The 18,464-nt window shown below is 39.9% G+C and overlaps 1 protein-coding gene across 1 annotated transcript in view; it reads left to right on the top strand.

The window, feature by feature from the left end:
• The window catches only part of LOC124553485, a 65,264-nt gene that overhangs the window by 11,178 nt on the left and 35,622 nt on the right, over positions 1–18,464 (top strand). The window contains exon 2 of the mRNA XM_047127341.1: positions 3,567–3,760. Coding sequence (XP_046983297.1) covers positions 3,673–3,760 — 88 coding nt within the window. The 5' untranslated portion in view covers positions 3,567–3,672. The remainder of the gene's footprint in view (positions 1–3,566; positions 3,761–18,464) is intronic.

The following is an 18,464-nucleotide window of genomic DNA, read 5'->3' as shown; positions in this document are numbered from 1 at the left end:
AATATTTAATTGTAGTTAGACTGTTAAATATTCTTTTGAGTCTTGTATGTATTTGATGATCTGTAGACAATTTTTGCAGGGTTAACTGCCAGTGCAATGTAGCGATCCGTGCAAAATAATTTTGTCTCTGAAAGTCTTGTCTGCAGGAAACAATGGCAGATGGTGCTCCCAGACCAGCAGTTTGACGGGTAAGTTCACTGGTGGACAGGATCTCCTGTTAGGAATGTGCCCTGGGAAGCATTGCAACATCTCTAGGTGGTGGACCAAACTGCAGCTATGTGTCATCACACCAGCAATGGTGCCTAGGTGAACACGTATTTCGATAGGAATTTCTCAAGTGTAAAGTATGAAAGAGATGACAGCGTCTCACACTCACAGAGCCCAAACTATTGCGTCATAGCTTCGCTGGGAGTGCCAGTGCAGCGTCAGGTGTCAGGTGGTGGGATGTGTTTTTTATTATTAGCAATCTTTTACTTAAACTGTAGTCCATCTAAATATATACTCTGCTAGCCACCAAGCGGTGTGTGGTGGAGGGCACTATTCACACCAAAGTTATATTTCCCTACTTCTGTTGCACTCTCAGTTCGTGTGTGGGAAAAACGTCTGTCTGGTCACCTCAGTATGAGCTCCAATTCCCCTTATCTTTGAATGGTGATCATTGTTCGATATGAAAGTTGGTGGTAATAATATATGCTCTGCATCCTCGGCAAAGATAGAATTTTGAATTTAGTGTGCAGCCCTTCCATTTAGTGCATAGTCTATCTGCAAGTGTGCTCCACTTCAAATATTTCAATCAGATTTGTAACACTCTCTTGATGCTTAAAGGTACCAGTCACGAATCTTGCTGTTCTTCTCTGAACCTTCTCAATCTCTTGAATCAGACCCAACTGGTAAGAACCCCCATACATACAAATAATACTCAAAGACCAATAGGATGCCACAAATTAAAAACAACTACACCATACATGTGAAGAATATCGATTTAATTAATTTGCATAAATTTTTTATGTCAGTGTGGTATTAACGGTACAATAGTCAAGGGGAGGGGTGACATGGAGCAGAACAGCAGGTTAACTGCAGAACACTAAGTTAATTTGAATAATTTTTATGTGAAATGCAGTTCAATAGTTTAAGGGGATGGGGATGACAATGAAAACCATTTAACAGAACAACAGGTTAAGTGCTGACAAAGGGCGAAAAATTAGGTTAAACAACCAGAGTACAGTGCTGAACATTACGTTACACAACATGTTTTCCCCATGTCATTGATTATTGCAAGACCTAGATGTTTCCAAAGAGCAGAGAATGATGAGCCAGAGAAATCCAACCCCCACAAACTGAATTTCTTATAAATAAACAATATACCTTTTCCATATATTACATAGATTTTCTTAATTGTTTAAACAATATTCCATACAGAGCAATCAAATACGCTCCAAATGATCGATCAACTGAGTCTTTTTCCTACCAATTCCTGGAAAGAGGTGTTGGTTGGGTGACTTAGGTCAGTGAAGGTGCTCTTTTTTCCTGCTATTTTCTTAGGTATGTTGCATTATCCTGTTGGAATTTGAACTTCCCACCATTTTTTGTGGGAAAAGGAGGGGTGTTAGGTTAGCAGAGGTAGCCCAATTGACCTATCTTCCCGCTGAAATTCCAACTTCCCACCAGGGGGTGTGTGGCACTTCCATCATCAACTGATATCACAGACGCCATCTTAGATGACATCACGCACTGTGTACATTAGTACATGTTAGTGCACGTTAGTACCTGTTAGCCTGCTAACATGGGTTGGTAAGGGGATGTGGCAGTTGGATGAGGTGCGTAGTGGAGACTTTAGCTATTCCCTTCCAAGTTCAGGTGGGCGTGGCGCTCACAAAAACTCATTCCAAGTCCAGGTGAGCGTGGCCCTCGCGAAAAACTGACAAAATTTTCGTTTCCCACCTGCAAGGGGGGAATGGCACTTTTTGAATTTCCCGCCGCCGCCATCTTCGGTAACGGTACGTGTGCCATCATGGCCCCCCATCATGAATTTGCGATGGGAGCTCCATCAGTATGTCTGTGACGTCACAGGTCTAATGGTACTTGCGTCATCATGTGAAATAGTAGTGACAGGGGCTATTCCAATAACTCAGACCTCAAAGTGTACCTGTAGCAGTGAGGGGGCAGGAGAGTTGGAGTGGGTGGGGTGGGGGGGACAATAGGTTAACTGCAGTGACTTGGAAAACCACTTAACAGGACAATAGGTGAAGTACCTGTCAATCAAAGGAGAACAATAGGATCGCCTCTGAATGCATACTGCCCCCGTCGTAGGTAACCTGCACTAACAAAATGCGACAGCATCCCCTTCGTGAGGGGGGAGGGGAGTGGGAGGGGCTGGAAGGGACAATAGGTTATGTGCCGCAACATGGTAAAGCATTTAGCAGAATAATATGTTAAGTACCTGTCAAACAAAGGAGAACAATAGGATTCCCCTGAGTGCATAACTGCCTCTGATGTAGACAACCTGTCTACCTCTCAGTCCCACTACTGACATGATGCATGGTCCTCTATAAAATTTCCAACTTTGTTTGGGAACATTACTGCATGAAGAACTGCAAATGGTCTCCAAATAGCCGAACGAGACCGTTTACAATCATTTATCAGTCCAGATGGACCAGAGGACCCTGTTCACTCCATTATGGAGCCACCATTCGCTTGCACACTGCCGTGTTGGGAACTTGGGTTCACGGCATTATGGTGTCTGGTCTACACTCGGACCCTACCATCAGCTCCTGCACAATGAAATCGGGAAACATCTGAAAAGGCCACAGTTTCCCTTACTCTAGGGCGCAACCAATACGGTCACTAGCGCAGGAGCAGTAGCAGCATCTCCTACTATCATTCCCCATTGACAACAAATTCCATTGCACTTTCCTGACGGATTCGCTCGTCTTACGTCCAACACTGATTTCTGCGGTTGTTTCACACAGAACTGCTTGCCTGTTGCCACTGACAACTCTACGCAAACAGTGCTGCTCTCTGTGGTCGAGACCATCGGCCACTGTGTTGTCTGTGATGAGAAGTAATACCGGATATTTGGTATTTTTGGCACACTCTGTTGGAACTGTCAATCTCGGAATATTGAATTCTCTAACGATTCCCGAAATGCCTATGCGTCCAGATCCAACTAGCATTCCGTGTTCAGAGTCTGGTGATACCTGTCATGCGATCGTAATCGCATAGAAACCGTTTTCACGTGAACTGCCTGATTACAAATGACAGCTCCACCAAAGCACTCCCCTTTTAAACTTCGTGTACGTGATACTGTTGCCATTTGTGCATGTGCATATCGCTACCCCCAGACTTTTGTCACCTCAATGTATAGCACTGTAATTCATCGTAATTCATCACAATAAACGACTTTTAGTTGAGCAAAATGTTCTAGTGACAGACCGACACACAATTTTTATTTGCCGTGAAGTAAATACTTTGCGGATACCTCTACATCACACGTGAGCTGCACATGATCTGGCACGCTGAATTAACTTGTTTTTAACTTTTAATGTCGCAACTTTTTTTTGTTACAGACGACCTCTGTTGAATCATGACCTACTGTCCTACCACGAGCGGTTCCTCTCCTTCAGGGACGACTTTACTGCGCTGTGCGTCGCTCGACATCGACGGGCGTCACAAATGTTTGGTCTCGCCGACGCACTGTATTCCTTCTATTATTATAACTGGTTCTTCGACCTACAGTTTGTAGGTGACATCGAGAGTTTAGGTAAGAATAATTTTGGCAGTCAGCCACTTCATTTTTGTGCACTGGTGACTCCCTACTGTATTCCAATTCGAGGACTGAGCCTCGTAAACAGCTAATGATGTGTGGTTTCACATTTTCCGTAATTTCCCATGTGACCTGCGTTAACTACTGGTGTGCTTTTCATTGCTGGTTCCTCGACTGGTTGGCAACTCTCCCCCTAGTTCTATTGCAAGCTGACTACTCCAGTACGACGTATCTATAGACTCCTGGCCAATAGGATGTAAAAACCTACGTATAGCAAATATTACAGTGTTTGGAAGAGATAAAAAGAATCACTATAAATGTTACAAAAACGTCACTGGAGCGTCGGTTCTCCACTAGGCATCCGTGAATTTTGCGACGCTAGTGATATTCACAGACGTTGTTAATACTGCTGCGTGACTAGTATGGTTTTAGAGACGTTGCTGGAAACGTCGCGCTATTACATTTACCCATTGCTGCCATCACCATAGCAATGCTAGCCTAATTCCATCAAAACAACCAACTGACTAGTGTTCACCAATACGCCAAAGAAACTGGTATAGGTATGTGTATTCAAATGCAGAGATATGTAAACAGGCAGAATACGGCGCTGCGGTCTGGAGAAGATGTTAGATCGGTGACTTGTGCTACAACGACAGATTATCAAGATTTAAGTGAGTTTTAAAGTGGTGTTACAGTCGGAGCAATGGACACAGCATCTCCGAGGTAGAGCTGAAGAGAGGATTTTCCGATACGAGCATTTCAGTGTACCGTGAATATCAGGAATCTTGTAAAACATCATATCTCCGACATAGCTGCGGCCCGAAAAAGATCCTGCAAGAATGGTCCAACAACGACTCAAGACAATCGTTCAACGTGACGGAAGTGCAACCCTTCCGCAATTTGCTACAGATTTCAATGGTGGGCCATCACCAAGTGCCAGTGTGCGAACCATTCAATGAAACCTCATCGATATGGGCTTCCGGAGCAGAGGCCCCACTCATGTACCCTTGATGAATGCACGACACAAAGCTTTATGCCTTGTCTGGGCCTATGTATACCGACATTTGAGTCTTGATGACTGCAAATATGTTGCCTGGTCAGACGAGCGGATGGAAGTGTACGGGTATGGTGAGAACCTCATGAATCGGTGGACACTGCATGGTCGCAGCGGTCTGTTGAAGCTGGTGTAGGCTCTGTAATTGTGTGGAGCGTGTGCAGTTGGAGTGATATGGGACCTCTGATACGTCTAGATTCTTTAATCAAATGAAAAATCAGTTCTTCTGGAGTGTCTATCGTTGCCCCATACACCGAAGGCTTCATGTCCCTCAGTACGAGATCAGCAGCATCCTGAAAACAATATTCATCACACAGCCATCTGAACAAGGTCTCTGAACATACATTATGTCAAAACTTCATGGACAGCTAGCGGGATAACGGTACGTCTGTGAGAGTTCTGTCACATGAGAGAAACTTTTCTTCTCATCTTCGCTGAACAGTGTAAAGCTTTGCATACACAGTTCTCTTGAGACCGAACAAAAGGCCGGTTTTAAATATGTTTGTTTTCTGTAGCTCAACAGCTACAGATATAAATTGTTTGCTAAGCACTGAACTGCTGTGGACGAGCTAAATCGTCGTGTTCCGCTGCACCCCAGTTACTGAGTGTCAAGTCTTGTACCGCAAGGAAGCAAGGGAGCAGACGTTGTTATGGATGGTTGGTATCCTCTCTCTACACTACAAATGCACACGTGGACTAATATGGTTCTTTATTTACATGAACAGACTTTTACTTAATTTCAATAGAGTTCATGTGTTTTGGTACAAGTTCATCAGTAATAGTCCTGTTGCACGCAATGTCGGTAACCTTGATATTACAAACTTTAGTGTCATTGCTAGTCCCATTATAGTTAACAATCTGGTCACAGTGTACTGTCATAGGCTGTGATGTGCTCTGCAAACGTACTGACAGATGCCAAACAGGAGTTTGAGTTCGTGAGTGAGGCCTAGAGGGCGTTGGCGACATCTTGCTTGTGGGTGTGTCTCTGGCCTCTCTCGTGACAGGCGCGCTTCATTCACCGTGCGGGCGTTCTCAATAAAAATGTGATGATGTGAATGGATGGCCCTCAACTATGTGCCCTACGACAGAGTTGCAATATGAAAAGTTTTGGCTGGTTTCGTTGTCTAGGGGCTGGGATACGTAGTTGTCGCATTACAGGCCAAATACAGCTGAGTCTACAGTATACAATATGGATGTACACATGAATCGAATGGTCGAAGCTTCCTATGACTCAACAATTGCGAATTTAGGACGTAAAAAAAAAGTTTATAAATGAAGCATTGCAATTAAATAAATCTGCAGATTATCTTAACGACTTTAAATGATGAGTACGACAGTAGAAGTACTTTTGACAGTGTGGTATATATTTCTGGAGAACACTTATTGGTGTCGATGGTCCAATAATTAAATAAAATATAAGTTGAATAACAGGAAAACAATAGATTCCTACTGCACGTAATTAGTTATGAACGACAACATAGCTCGCGAGATATTCACTTCTACAGGCACACTACGTCTTCACTGTAGAAGCCACGGAAATCTCACAAGTGCAAACGTCGGCATTCCGAAGTATTTCTATCTGTGGCGACCAGGAGCAAACCGCTGCCCACTCTCCAAGTCTCTGCCTCGACTGCCGCGTCAAGCACCTCCCCCGTGTCCTCTCCCGTACCCCTCTCCCACTTCCATCGAGTCTCCCCATTCACGAGCGCTGTGATTGGCTAGAGCGCTCCCGCCATGTCTTCAAGCCAAAGTACGCTCACAAACATCAAACACTCTCGAAATACTGGATTTACATCTAAATAACTTGAAATTAAATAAATATTCCTACGGCTGGACTATAAACAAGCTCTAACATCCATTATTAAATACATCAACAAATTATATAAACATATATCAAAGGAATAGCGAGCCAAAGTAACCCAGTAGCCTAGTGTCTCCGTGCTTTCTAAAACACGGTAAATAATTGACCATTTTCTTCACGAATAGCATATATCGGATTTAAACAAAGACACAGATGAATAAATATATTTATAAGCATGCTGTGGAGTACTTATGGCCTGACGCTATCTATAGTAATCGGCTATTTTCACCTCCAATAACTCCTGTACTATTGACGTTAGATGCCTGTAATTCATACCACTTTAGGTTTAATCTAATAGCTTTCCAAAGACACGTCGATCGACGAAATCGAATGAAGTGTTTAAATTTTGGAAATTCACTGCTGGGTGTTACTTGTACAATTTACCCGCAGATACTAAACTTTAAACTAATAAAGATATTGAAAATCTGATTACAGCATCAGAATCGTCGCGCAAATGATAGTAATTTACATGTTTCTTTTTGAGGTATCATGATTCATCTGGCTAGTATTAACATCTATACAAACTGCGAAATGTCTGCCACGATGGTTTCACAGAGTCCGCCACCTTTGGCACTCTCGGCGTGCAAGCCTCTTTCACTGACGCAGCCTCACCGTGGAACTGCCAGCCTCGTGGCCGGGCTGCAGCCCTCTTGCTTCGGCCAACGTCCGGCACCACGTGGTCGGCCTGCCGAGCGGTCCACGCGACCATGACAACTCCGAACTTGGAATACTTTCAGGGCGCCACAATCCGCCTTTTAGAGGCGTCTACTATTGAACTTTGCATATCATCTTTGCCAACTGCTGTGCTGGCGACAGCTTACACCAGCACACTGAGGGCACGTGTAAGTGCGCTCCCTGGGATTTCCTACAGCACTGTTGACGTATTTATGTGTCCCACTCTGCCGACCTCTCCCTGCTGCATAGCAGCTACTTCATCTCGATTAACAGAAAAGTTTCGATTATTCATCATACAAACAATGTACGTCTTTGAGTGCTGTCATTTGCGTAAACCTTGTTTCACTATCTCGAACGGTTTATGAAATATTATGTTGATTACGATCACATTACTATGATGCACAGGGACGGAAATGAACGCATTTCACGGAAGTGTCCAACAGATATAAAAATCAATAACTGGAGGACGGAATGAGATAACGATCTGAACTAAGTTTGAAATAAAATTTCCATATTTTATCTACATTTCCTATAATGCAACGAATGAAGTAAAATTAAACATACACACGGTTAATGCAATGTGTTATTAGTTATGGAAACTCTTCCATATTTCGTGCAATGTTTTACTTAATTTGACGTAGTGAAATATGACAAGAAGGAAATGAAATTCTGTACCTTATGGAGATAAGATGTCAGACAGTAGTACGTGCAAAGACGAAACTTCTTCACGCAATACTTTTCCAAAGATCAGATGATAAGTAGTTCATGACAGCACAGGTATAATAATTTGGCCAGCAGTATCCACATTACACCCAGCACGTCTGAGACAGTGAAAGTGTTAATATTGTAAATGCTGCAGTTATTTTAACGTTTCGTATATGATCTAAGTATAATATTTCTTATAATTTTCTATTTTTCATTAATGATTAATATTTTTATTTAAAATTGAATAGTTAATTATGGAATAAAAATTGTTAATAATTTTCTTATAAATGTTGATTCTGTGAATCCTAATAATACTGAGAAAACTTTGTATGAATGATGTGTATAAACAGTAGTGTTGGTTGAAAAAATCATTTTAAAAGGTCAGTGTTACTGCATTCTGCGCAAGGAAAGTACTGGATTGTACAGTATGATATGTTCATGATGAAAGAGGTGTTATGGTCGTTCTGACCGTTAGAAACTTAGTACCAGACAAGGGTTGCATGTATAACTAACTGATCCCTGGCCTAAGGAGGAAGTGCCGTCGGATGTAGGTATGCCAATTCATACATGACTAGCTGCAAACTTTGCTGTGACATTCTGCTAATGCAGCACCTGCATAGTACCTCTAGGACAGTGATAAACATGAGTAATCATCAATATTAATATTGATATAATATACCTACAAAATATGTATAAGCCAATATTACCACCTAACTAGTGTATACGAAATCATATCAAAAGTTCTATCCTGACAGGGACACAAAATAAGACATAACTATTACTTTCACTTTACTGGAAATGAGATTTCTTGACAGGATCCAACTGTCTATCAAAAGATTCTGGCAGTGTCAATTAAATAAAATGTAAGGACTTACTGGAGACAGACCTGAGTGCCTGCCAAAACGTTGTACCAAGGTTTATCAAATAAAACGTAACCATTGAACTGAATGACTCGGTTTATGAACTATGACAATAAGAGATTTTCGAGTATCATCAGTTATATCCAACAGGCTAGTTGTGGTGGTTCAAATGCAAGTTCACTAGCATTGTAATGGGACACCATTAATGAGATTAATGCTCAATGGATTTAAAAGTGGCAATGGGAAACAATTTACCCACTGACTTCTTGTAGACAAGGGTAATCAACTTGAGTCTCTTTGGTCTCCACTGGCCAATACCAGCCGAAGTAATATTCTTTTCAAACAACGCACAGCAATTAGGATCAGTATTTAAAGTAAAATCTTGATACTGATAGCTGTAGGAGTAGATCTCTAAGGAATTTCACACAAGATTTATTAAACCATAGATGAGTGGGTAACGTTAAACAAAAAAGCATAGATAATTATGTAATTCAGGTTCGTCCTCACATGGAATGAATTAATTAACTGTTCATTAGTACTCAGTGCCTCCACCTATTAGTTATGCTAAATTATTCAGAGCACCACACAGCATCATGGATTTTAGGATAGACATGTGGTAACCTATGATATTGACGGACAGCAGAACAAGACTCACATGTGTGTACAATCTACAAACACAGCTACAAATGAGTTTCCCTTCCGAAAATCAGCGTTAGAATAACACTACAGTGTTCTTGGCATAGTAGGTGGATTGCATTAGCAGACAGGTGCCAAGCCATGAGAGGTTTCATTAACTGGATAATCAAGGACTTGAACTGAACTGAGTGGTGATTTATTATTTATTATTTACTATTATTTGGTTATTATTTATCTTCACAGATCATGCACTCCCACAATGTGTGTTCTGGTGTGCCTGCACTGTCCTAGGAACAGCTATCATGTATCTATCTTCTAATTTTGTATAGATACTTAGCATAAGGGCCATAACAGTCAGCTAATGAATCAGTCCACTCGACGGGTTAAGAAATCTCGTTTTTACTCCCTCCCACTCGTTTTGCCACAGTTGTAATACGTGATCTTTTATTTATTACTTTTTCGGATTGGCCTCAGTTCCAGGCACCCTTCATACTTTCATTTGATTCCCTTTCTGTAGCCAGTAAAAGACCAGTTTTTTTTATTTTCCAACTATAGTGAGCATATTCCTAGAATTACTGACAAAGCATCATATGGGGCAGTTCAATAGACACCCATTAATTTTGGCAGCACTCCTGACTGAACTCTCCTCACTAATGCAGCTGCCTTAACGAGCTCCAACCTCTGAGCCCGAAGTCTCACACGATATCCTGTAATTGATGCTAATATAGATTGATGGTAAACTCTGATTGTTGTTGCCTGTTAGCTACGGTTATAACTTTATTCATCACATTTATACCTTTTCTGCCAGTTTTCTCTATTTGTAGTTCAAAGTTACGATGTTCGTCCAGAAGCATACTCAGCTATAGGGATAGATTTATTTAGAATAAGGAGTGATTTATTTAACGCTATCATGGGCGCCTCCAATGGACACTTGAATCTATATGGCCAAACTGTGAAAACAATGCTAATTCCATCTACCATATTTAGGAGGACAACGGTTCTATCCCGTGTCCGCCCATCCTGATTTAGGTTTTCCTTGATTTCCCTGAATCGCTTCAGGCAAATGCCGGGATGGTTCCTTTGAAAGGGCACGGCCGACTTCCTTCCTCATCCTTCCCTAATCTGATGACACCGATGACCTTGCGGTTTGGTCTCTTCCCCCAAAATCAACCCAATCCTGTTCGTTCCCCTCAGTCCCTGATCTGACCCCCATATACCATAACTGATTAAAAATTGGCCAAGTTTACAGAGTAGATTCAGGAGGTTGAAACCTATTTCTTTAGCAAGACATTTGCAGCCTACGTTAACTTTGGTGCACATGTGGGAGGGTATGACACTAACAGCCTACACATGTGGTATCTATTTACCAAATTTGGTTTACTATGCACTGTGCCACAATTGAACAAACTGTCCTGTCATGGGAAAAGTCATGTGTAACACTATACTGCACCATTTAGTATATAGATATAATATTTATAGCCAATTTTGGTATGTAGATGCAGTATAATGTGAGAATTTTTGCAAAATTTAACCATGAAATGCGTAGAGCATTTTGCTTATTGGAGCCGGCTACGGTGGTCTAGCGGTTCTAGGCGCTCAGTCCGGAACCGCGGGACTGCTACGGTCGCAGGTTCGAATCCTGCCTCGGGCATGGATGTGTGTGATGTCCTTAGGTTAGTTAAGTTTCAGTAGTTCTAAGTTCTAGGGGACTGATGACCACAGCAGTTAAGTCCCATAGTGCTCAGAGCCATTTGAACCATTTTTTGAATCATTTGAACCATTTTTTGAATCATTTGAACCATTTTTTGCTAATTGGACTTGAAATGAAAGATACATAAAAACACAGAAAGTGTCAGATCCAATTTAGATAAAGTTTTAATTACTCAAACGTACTCAAATGAAATAGAATACGGTCGCCAGACTAATTAGGCATAGAAATGCGAAACATTTCTTTTAAAGAAAAAGTAGCCAGTTTTAGTGGAAAAACTCAGTCTATACTTGTTTCCTACGAAAATTCAGTGAAACCAATCACAAGCAAAAAAGTGGTAAAGTGGATACTAGCAGTTATTGTAAAACATGATTGGCCTCTGAAACACAAAAGACATTGTTACACTCATCAATTTTAAATACTTTGTCAAACCTGAGTAACTTAATCAGCGCAACAATTCCAAGCCTACACTAACTGGAGATTGGACACAGGTCTAGTTTCATTTTGTGATATTTTCAACACAGCACGAATTCAATTAGATTTCACTTGCATTAAGATTCACTCTATTCTTTAAAAGCAAAAAAGTAACTGTTTTCATGGATAATGGCATTCATAGTAACCTTACCTTCAGTCAGAATAACATCTACATCTACATCTACATCTATACTCCGCGAGCCACCTTACGGTGTGTGGCGGAGGGTACTTATTGTACCACTATCTGATCCCCCCTTCCCTGTTCCATTCACGAATTATGCGTGGGAAGAACGACTGCTTGTAAGTCTCCGTATTTGCTCTAATTTCTCGGATCTTTTCGTTGTGATCATTACGCGAGATATATGTGGGCGGTAGTAATATGTTGCCCATCTCTTCCCGGAATGTGCTCTCTCGTAATTTCGATAATAAACCTCTCCGTATTGCGTAACGCCTTTCTTGAAGTGTCCGCCACTGGAGCTTGTTCAGCATCTCCGTAACGCTCTCGCGCTGACTAAATGTCCCCATGACGAATCGCGCTGCTTTTCGCTGGATCATGCCTATCTCTTCTATTAATCCAACCTGGTAAGGGTCCCATACTGATGAGCAATACTCAAGAATCGGACGAACAAGCGTTTTGTAAGCTACTTCTTTCGTCGATGAGTCACATTTTCTTAGAATTCTTCCTATGAATCTCAACCTGGCGCCTGCTTTTCCCACTATTTGTTTTATGTGATCATTCCACTTCAGATCGCTCCGGATAGTAACTCCTAAGTATTTTACGGTCGTTACCGCTTCCAATGATTTACCACCTATGGCATAATCGTACTGGAATGGATTTCTGCCCCTATGTATGCGCATTATATTACATTTATCTACGTTTAGGGAAAGCTGCCAGCTGTCGCACCATGCATTAATCCTCTGCAGGTCCTCCTGGAGTACGTACAAGTCTTCTGATGTTGCTACTTTCTTGTAGACAACCGTGTCATCTGCAAATAGCCTCACGGAGCTACCGATGTTGTCAACTAAGTCATTTATGTATATTGTAAACAATAAAGGTCCTATCACGCTTCCCTGCGGTACTCCCGAAATTACCTCTACATCTGCAGATTTTGAACCGTTAAGAATGACATGTTGTGTTCTTTCTTCTAGGAAATCCTGAATCCAATCACAAACCTGGTCCGATACTCCGTAAGCTCGTATTTTTTTCACTAAACGTAAGTGCGGAACCGTATCAAATGCCTTCCTGAAGTCCAGGAATACGGCATCAATCTGCTCGCCAGTGTCTACGGCACTGTGAATTTCTTGGGCAAATAGGGCGAGCTGAGTTTCACATGATCTCTGTTTGCGGAATCCATGTTGGTTATGATGAAGGAGATTTGTATTATCTAAGAACGTCATAATACGAGAACACAAAACATGTTCCATTATTCTACAACAGATTGACGTAAGCGAAATAGGCCTATAATTATTCGCATCTGATTTATGACCCTTCTTGAAAATGGGAACGACCTGCGCTTTCTTCCAGTCGCTAGGTACTTTACGTTCTTCCAGCGATCTACGATAAATTGCTGATAGAAAGGGGGCAAGTTCTTTAGCATAATCACTGTAGAATCTTAAGGGTATCTCGTCTGGTCCGGATGCTTTTCCGCTACTAAGTGATAGCAGTTGTTTTTCAATTCCGATATCGTTTATTTCAATATTTTCCATTTTGGCGTCCGTGCGACGGCTGAAGTCAGGGACCGTGTTACGATTTTCCGCAGTGAAACAGTTTCGGAACACTGAATTCAGTATTTCTGCCTTTCTTCGGTCGTCCTCTGTTTCGGTGCCATCGTGGTCAACGAGTGACTGAATAGGGGATTTAGATCCGCTTACCGATTTTACATATAACCAAAACTTTCTAGGGTTCTTGTTTAGATTGTTTGCCAATGTTTTATGTTCGAATTCGTTGAATGCTTCTCTCATTGCTCTCTTTACGCTCTTTTTCGCTTCGTTCAGCTTTTCCTTATCAGCTATGATTCGACTACTCTTAAACCTATGATGAAGCTTTCTTTGTTTCCGTAGTACCTTTTGTACATGATTGTTATACCACGGTGGATCTTTCCCCTCGCTTTGGACCTTAGTCGGTACGAACTTATCTAAGGCGTACTGGACGATGTTTCTGAATTTTTTCCATTTTTGTTCCACATCCTCTTCCTCAGAAATGAACGTTTGATGGTGGTCACTCAGATATTCTGCGATTTGTGCCCTATCACTCTTGTTAAGCAAATATATTTTCCTTCCTTTCTTGGCATTTCTTATTACACTTGTAGTCATTGATGCAACCACTGACTTATGATCACTGATACCCTCTTCTACATTCACGGAGTCGAAAAGCTCCGGTGTATTTGTTGCTATGAGGTCTAAAACGTTAGCTTCACCAGTTGGTTCTCTAACTATCTGCTCGAAGTAATTCTCGGACAAGGCAGTCAGGATAATGTCACAAGAGTCTCTGTCCCTGGCTCCAGTTCTGATTGTGTGACTATCCCATTCTATACCTGGTAGATTGAAGTCTCCCCCTATTACAATAGTACGATCACGAAACATCTTCACGACGTTCTGCAGGTTCTCTCTGAGGCGCTCAACTACTACGGTTGCTGATGCAGGTGGTCTATAGAAGCATCCGACTATCATATCTGACCCACCTTTGATACTTAACCCAGATTATTTCACATTCGCATTCGCAAATGGGTGCTCATAAACTGAAATTGGACCTTTTAACACACAATGCGCACAAAACGCAACATAAATTTCAAAAGCCGTTAGAACTTACTACTATCATGTAACTTTGTGCATTTTGTGCAACTTTCAATGGGGAATCCCCTAATCTTTACTACTACAATAAAACAAACTATCCCACTTTCATGAATAATTTAAAGAATGCCAACTTTTGGAATTCTCTTTTTGAAATATTGATTCGCCTTTTATGCATTTTTATAACTGATTTTACAGTGAATATTTTTACTAGGTACTGGTTTTCAAACCATTCATTAAGAACATTAACTTTAAAGTGACCACAAAATGGCTTGTTGTCTGTTATCATCTCAGTTGTCTACATTTGAAACCAGAAGTTAAGCAAGTAATTTAAGAGAACACAAAACTTTAGAGTGAAGAAGTTCAATTACTGGGAGGTTTTCACAAAGCTACACTTACTTCCTCTTCAACTTTACCAAAATCTACATTACTTTTAGATAACCTATTTCACTCAATTTTGAACAAATTTAAGCAGTTAATCGTCTTTCTTTTTTTTATAATCATTTCTAACAATCTGGACACTCAGAAATCATTGTTCAAGCAGAGAGGATCCTGAGAGATATTTAGGTGAGGAACAGAATCAAGTTATGTACATAAATTTTGGTATGAGTTAACTTGTATTTGCACATACTAATTGTGCTGATCCATCACTTCATAATTCCTCCTCTCTGTTAATGTGATTGCGCAATATTGGTGGCGAGTATATGATGGCAGAGGGACTTGCCATTCGAATCGAATACTCTGTTATTTCTTCATGGAGGTCATCACGTTATATAATACTTACAGGCCACAGAGCATCATATTAAATCCATTCATCCACCCAAGGCTTTGGCATAACAAATACAAGCACTAAAAGCGTAACTCGACACCTGCACAGTTAACTTCCCAACCACTAGCTGCCAACTGTACAGTAGCTAGCCTCCAACTGACTCTCATGAAAAGATTTCACTCACACAAATCACATTTTGTACGTGCTAAATAACTTCTGTTTAGAGGGGAACCACTCCATATTTTACCATAACATGAACCAAGAGAGCTAAATTTGGATCAGCAATTACAAGTATCAAGTTGTAGTGTACTGTTCTCCTCGGGGTTCTGCCGTGAAAAATATAAAATAGAAAATCTGATTGGGTTTGGAATTTTGGTGGTTTCAGTTACAGATAAGGCGGACTTCGCATTATTGATTGAGATCGTGCTGTAATTTGACCGTGCATGGCAGACCGGGTTGGCAACACTACAAAAAGAGACTGTACGGAAATAGCATCAGAAACTAATTGAAATTTATCTTATAATCTTGTTAGGTACGCAGTATTAATTACAATGTAGTCTTCATGGCTGTCCTCCTAATTTCTCTTGTAGGACGACCCGTCTTTCACTTTTCTCCGTCTGTTGAAAACTTCTTCAAGTTGTCGCTGTCATGATCAATTTACATATTTGATGATAACCACCTCGAGTCACTATTGAAACAACCTCGCTTTGTAATGTAATTTTAATTTCCACCCAAAAGCACATTCAACACATCGCCGAAAAATACACGTCTTTAGTATGAAGACAAGAGATAGAGTCTAATCAATTAGTCGTTAAAAACAAAAACCTACGCAAAAGTAAAAAAAAAACGAACAAAATTATTTATAAAAATCGGTCGCTGGCGCAGCGCTCATCTGCGTGCGCGATCGTAAATTATATCTTTGTATTGGCGGAGGCGCGGTAGTCAAAGTACCATTACAAAGTAAACATTTTTAAGTAAACATTGCATTTACCCATATTAACAAATCAATACAAAATTACTTAACCAAAATCATCCATTTCCAAATACAACCAAAGCTATTAGTCAATGAAGAGAAAACATAGTACAACATATCAAAAGCACATACTAAAGAAAATACACTTTATGTAAAGCATAATAATCAGAAGAACAACAATACATAAGATCTTACTATGGTGTTACACATGCCCCATGGTTCAGTGAGGTTTCCCAAACATCTATAACACTCAAGTAGTACTGGCTAAAAAAAAAATATTCCATCCAACTTTCGTTGGGTAAGAGAAAACATGTTACATACATACAGTAAATACACTAAGAAGAATCATACATTTCTTCCAAAAGATTGTTCAAAAAGAAGCATATATATCATTTACTTTATGAATAACAGGTTTATCGTAAAACAGGACATCATTACCCATTATCATCTCATACACAGACTGTCCAAATATTTTCTTTACTACAGAGAAAGTCATTTTAACATTATTATAAACAGACAAAAAAATCCATCGTTAAACAGGACATCCTTAATCATCTTCATCTCATACATATATTATCCATTAACAGACAACCAGTTCATAAAACAACCCACACATTTATAAAACAAGTATAGCATTCTGTAGAAAAGCAAATATACATAAACTAAGACATACATTAACCAAACACAAAAGCATCCTACATTGCACATTTAATTAATAGCAATTCAAAACTTTTGTTCTAGAGAAGCACATAAACACTCTAATATATTTATTTAGAACCTAGCTTTAATTTTCACTGCCCTCATGTTACAACCAGACAGTCCATTTTTGGTTGATTGCACAGACATACCTATAGTTACATCAGATTTAATATTGTTTTTCACTGACTTCTATAGAAATAGTCAGTCCATTTTTGCAACTCATAATTAAAACATACACAACATTAATCCAGAAAATTCAGCTTATTTTGTTGCCTGCAATAGCACTCGGCAAACCATGTCTGTAAACATTTAGGTACACAGAAACACGTACAAATTTTCTTTAAAAAGGAAATATTTTAACTGTATTCTTGCCCTGGTTGGCAAGTCTTTGTTATTGCCTGCTGCAATTGGCAGTCCTCTGTCATTAACTCTATTGTATTCTCTTTACTATTTTGGTTTGTTGCCCGACAACACATTTTTGCCATTTTATTTTATTTTATTTTATACTGCAGAAATTTTATCCTTGCAGTCCCTATTACATCATCTCCAGTAAATATTACACATTTGGTTCAATATATCTTTTTATGTTATACAGAATGTGAAACTTAAACACATATATTAGACACTGGTAACAAAAAACATTTCTTTTCAAATGAGTACATCATAAACCTGTGAATTTAAATGTCATATGCAGGATTAAGTCAAGAATGAGATTTTTTCTATTCATTTGTCATTGCTTTTTCACACGCTTCTAGGTCATTACACATATCAACTCAGGAAATCATCTTATATTTTATTGCAAGTGATTTCCGTCAACTCCTGTGGTTTAGAAAAAGGAACATCTCACTTCTAACTCATACACATATAGTAGATACTTTTCCTTTGTTTTTGACAAACTTTTTCATCACCATTTTTATACAAAAACTTTTAGACATTAATCATACTAGAGTATCCATTGAAACTCTACTTTTACTTATTCTTGAACACCTTTCTTCCAAGAACTTTAGCCATTCATTTGCATTGCGTGATTCTACTTCTTATTACAGTACCCACTTTACTTACAACATGTTTAGTCATTTTCTAGTGCACGTGTATTACTTATTTACTTCTTTATCCACAAACAATTACTGTATTTTGCATTTATTTATCACATCCCTTTGGCATACACGCATCTATTTATTCTGATATCTATTCTAATAGGGAAGAAGGAAAGATGATAGTAGAAGTTCTGAATGCTAGAAGAGGAAGATTGACAACAGGAAAAGAAAAGGAAATAGTATTGTCAATAACTTGAGTACCTGGTGTTTGCCAGACACCTAGCATCGCATAGAGTGCAGTGCCCTCTGAGGGTTTTGATTTCATTCATTATTTGTTTCTGTGGACATACTATTTTAGGTTAACAATGTTTGTAACTCCCAAAGGTTTTCTTGATCTAGGGTATAGAAGAAAATAAGCACTGGCATGTGGAGCTCCTTGCACTTCAAATGGTCCATTGTA

The sequence above is a fragment of the Schistocerca americana genome, chromosome 11 (genome assembly GCF_021461395.2).
Source record: "Schistocerca americana isolate TAMUIC-IGC-003095 chromosome 11, iqSchAmer2.1, whole genome shotgun sequence".
Taxonomy (NCBI): domain Eukaryota; kingdom Metazoa; phylum Arthropoda; class Insecta; order Orthoptera; family Acrididae; genus Schistocerca; species Schistocerca americana.
This window is presented reverse-complemented; position numbering and strand designations above follow the sequence as displayed.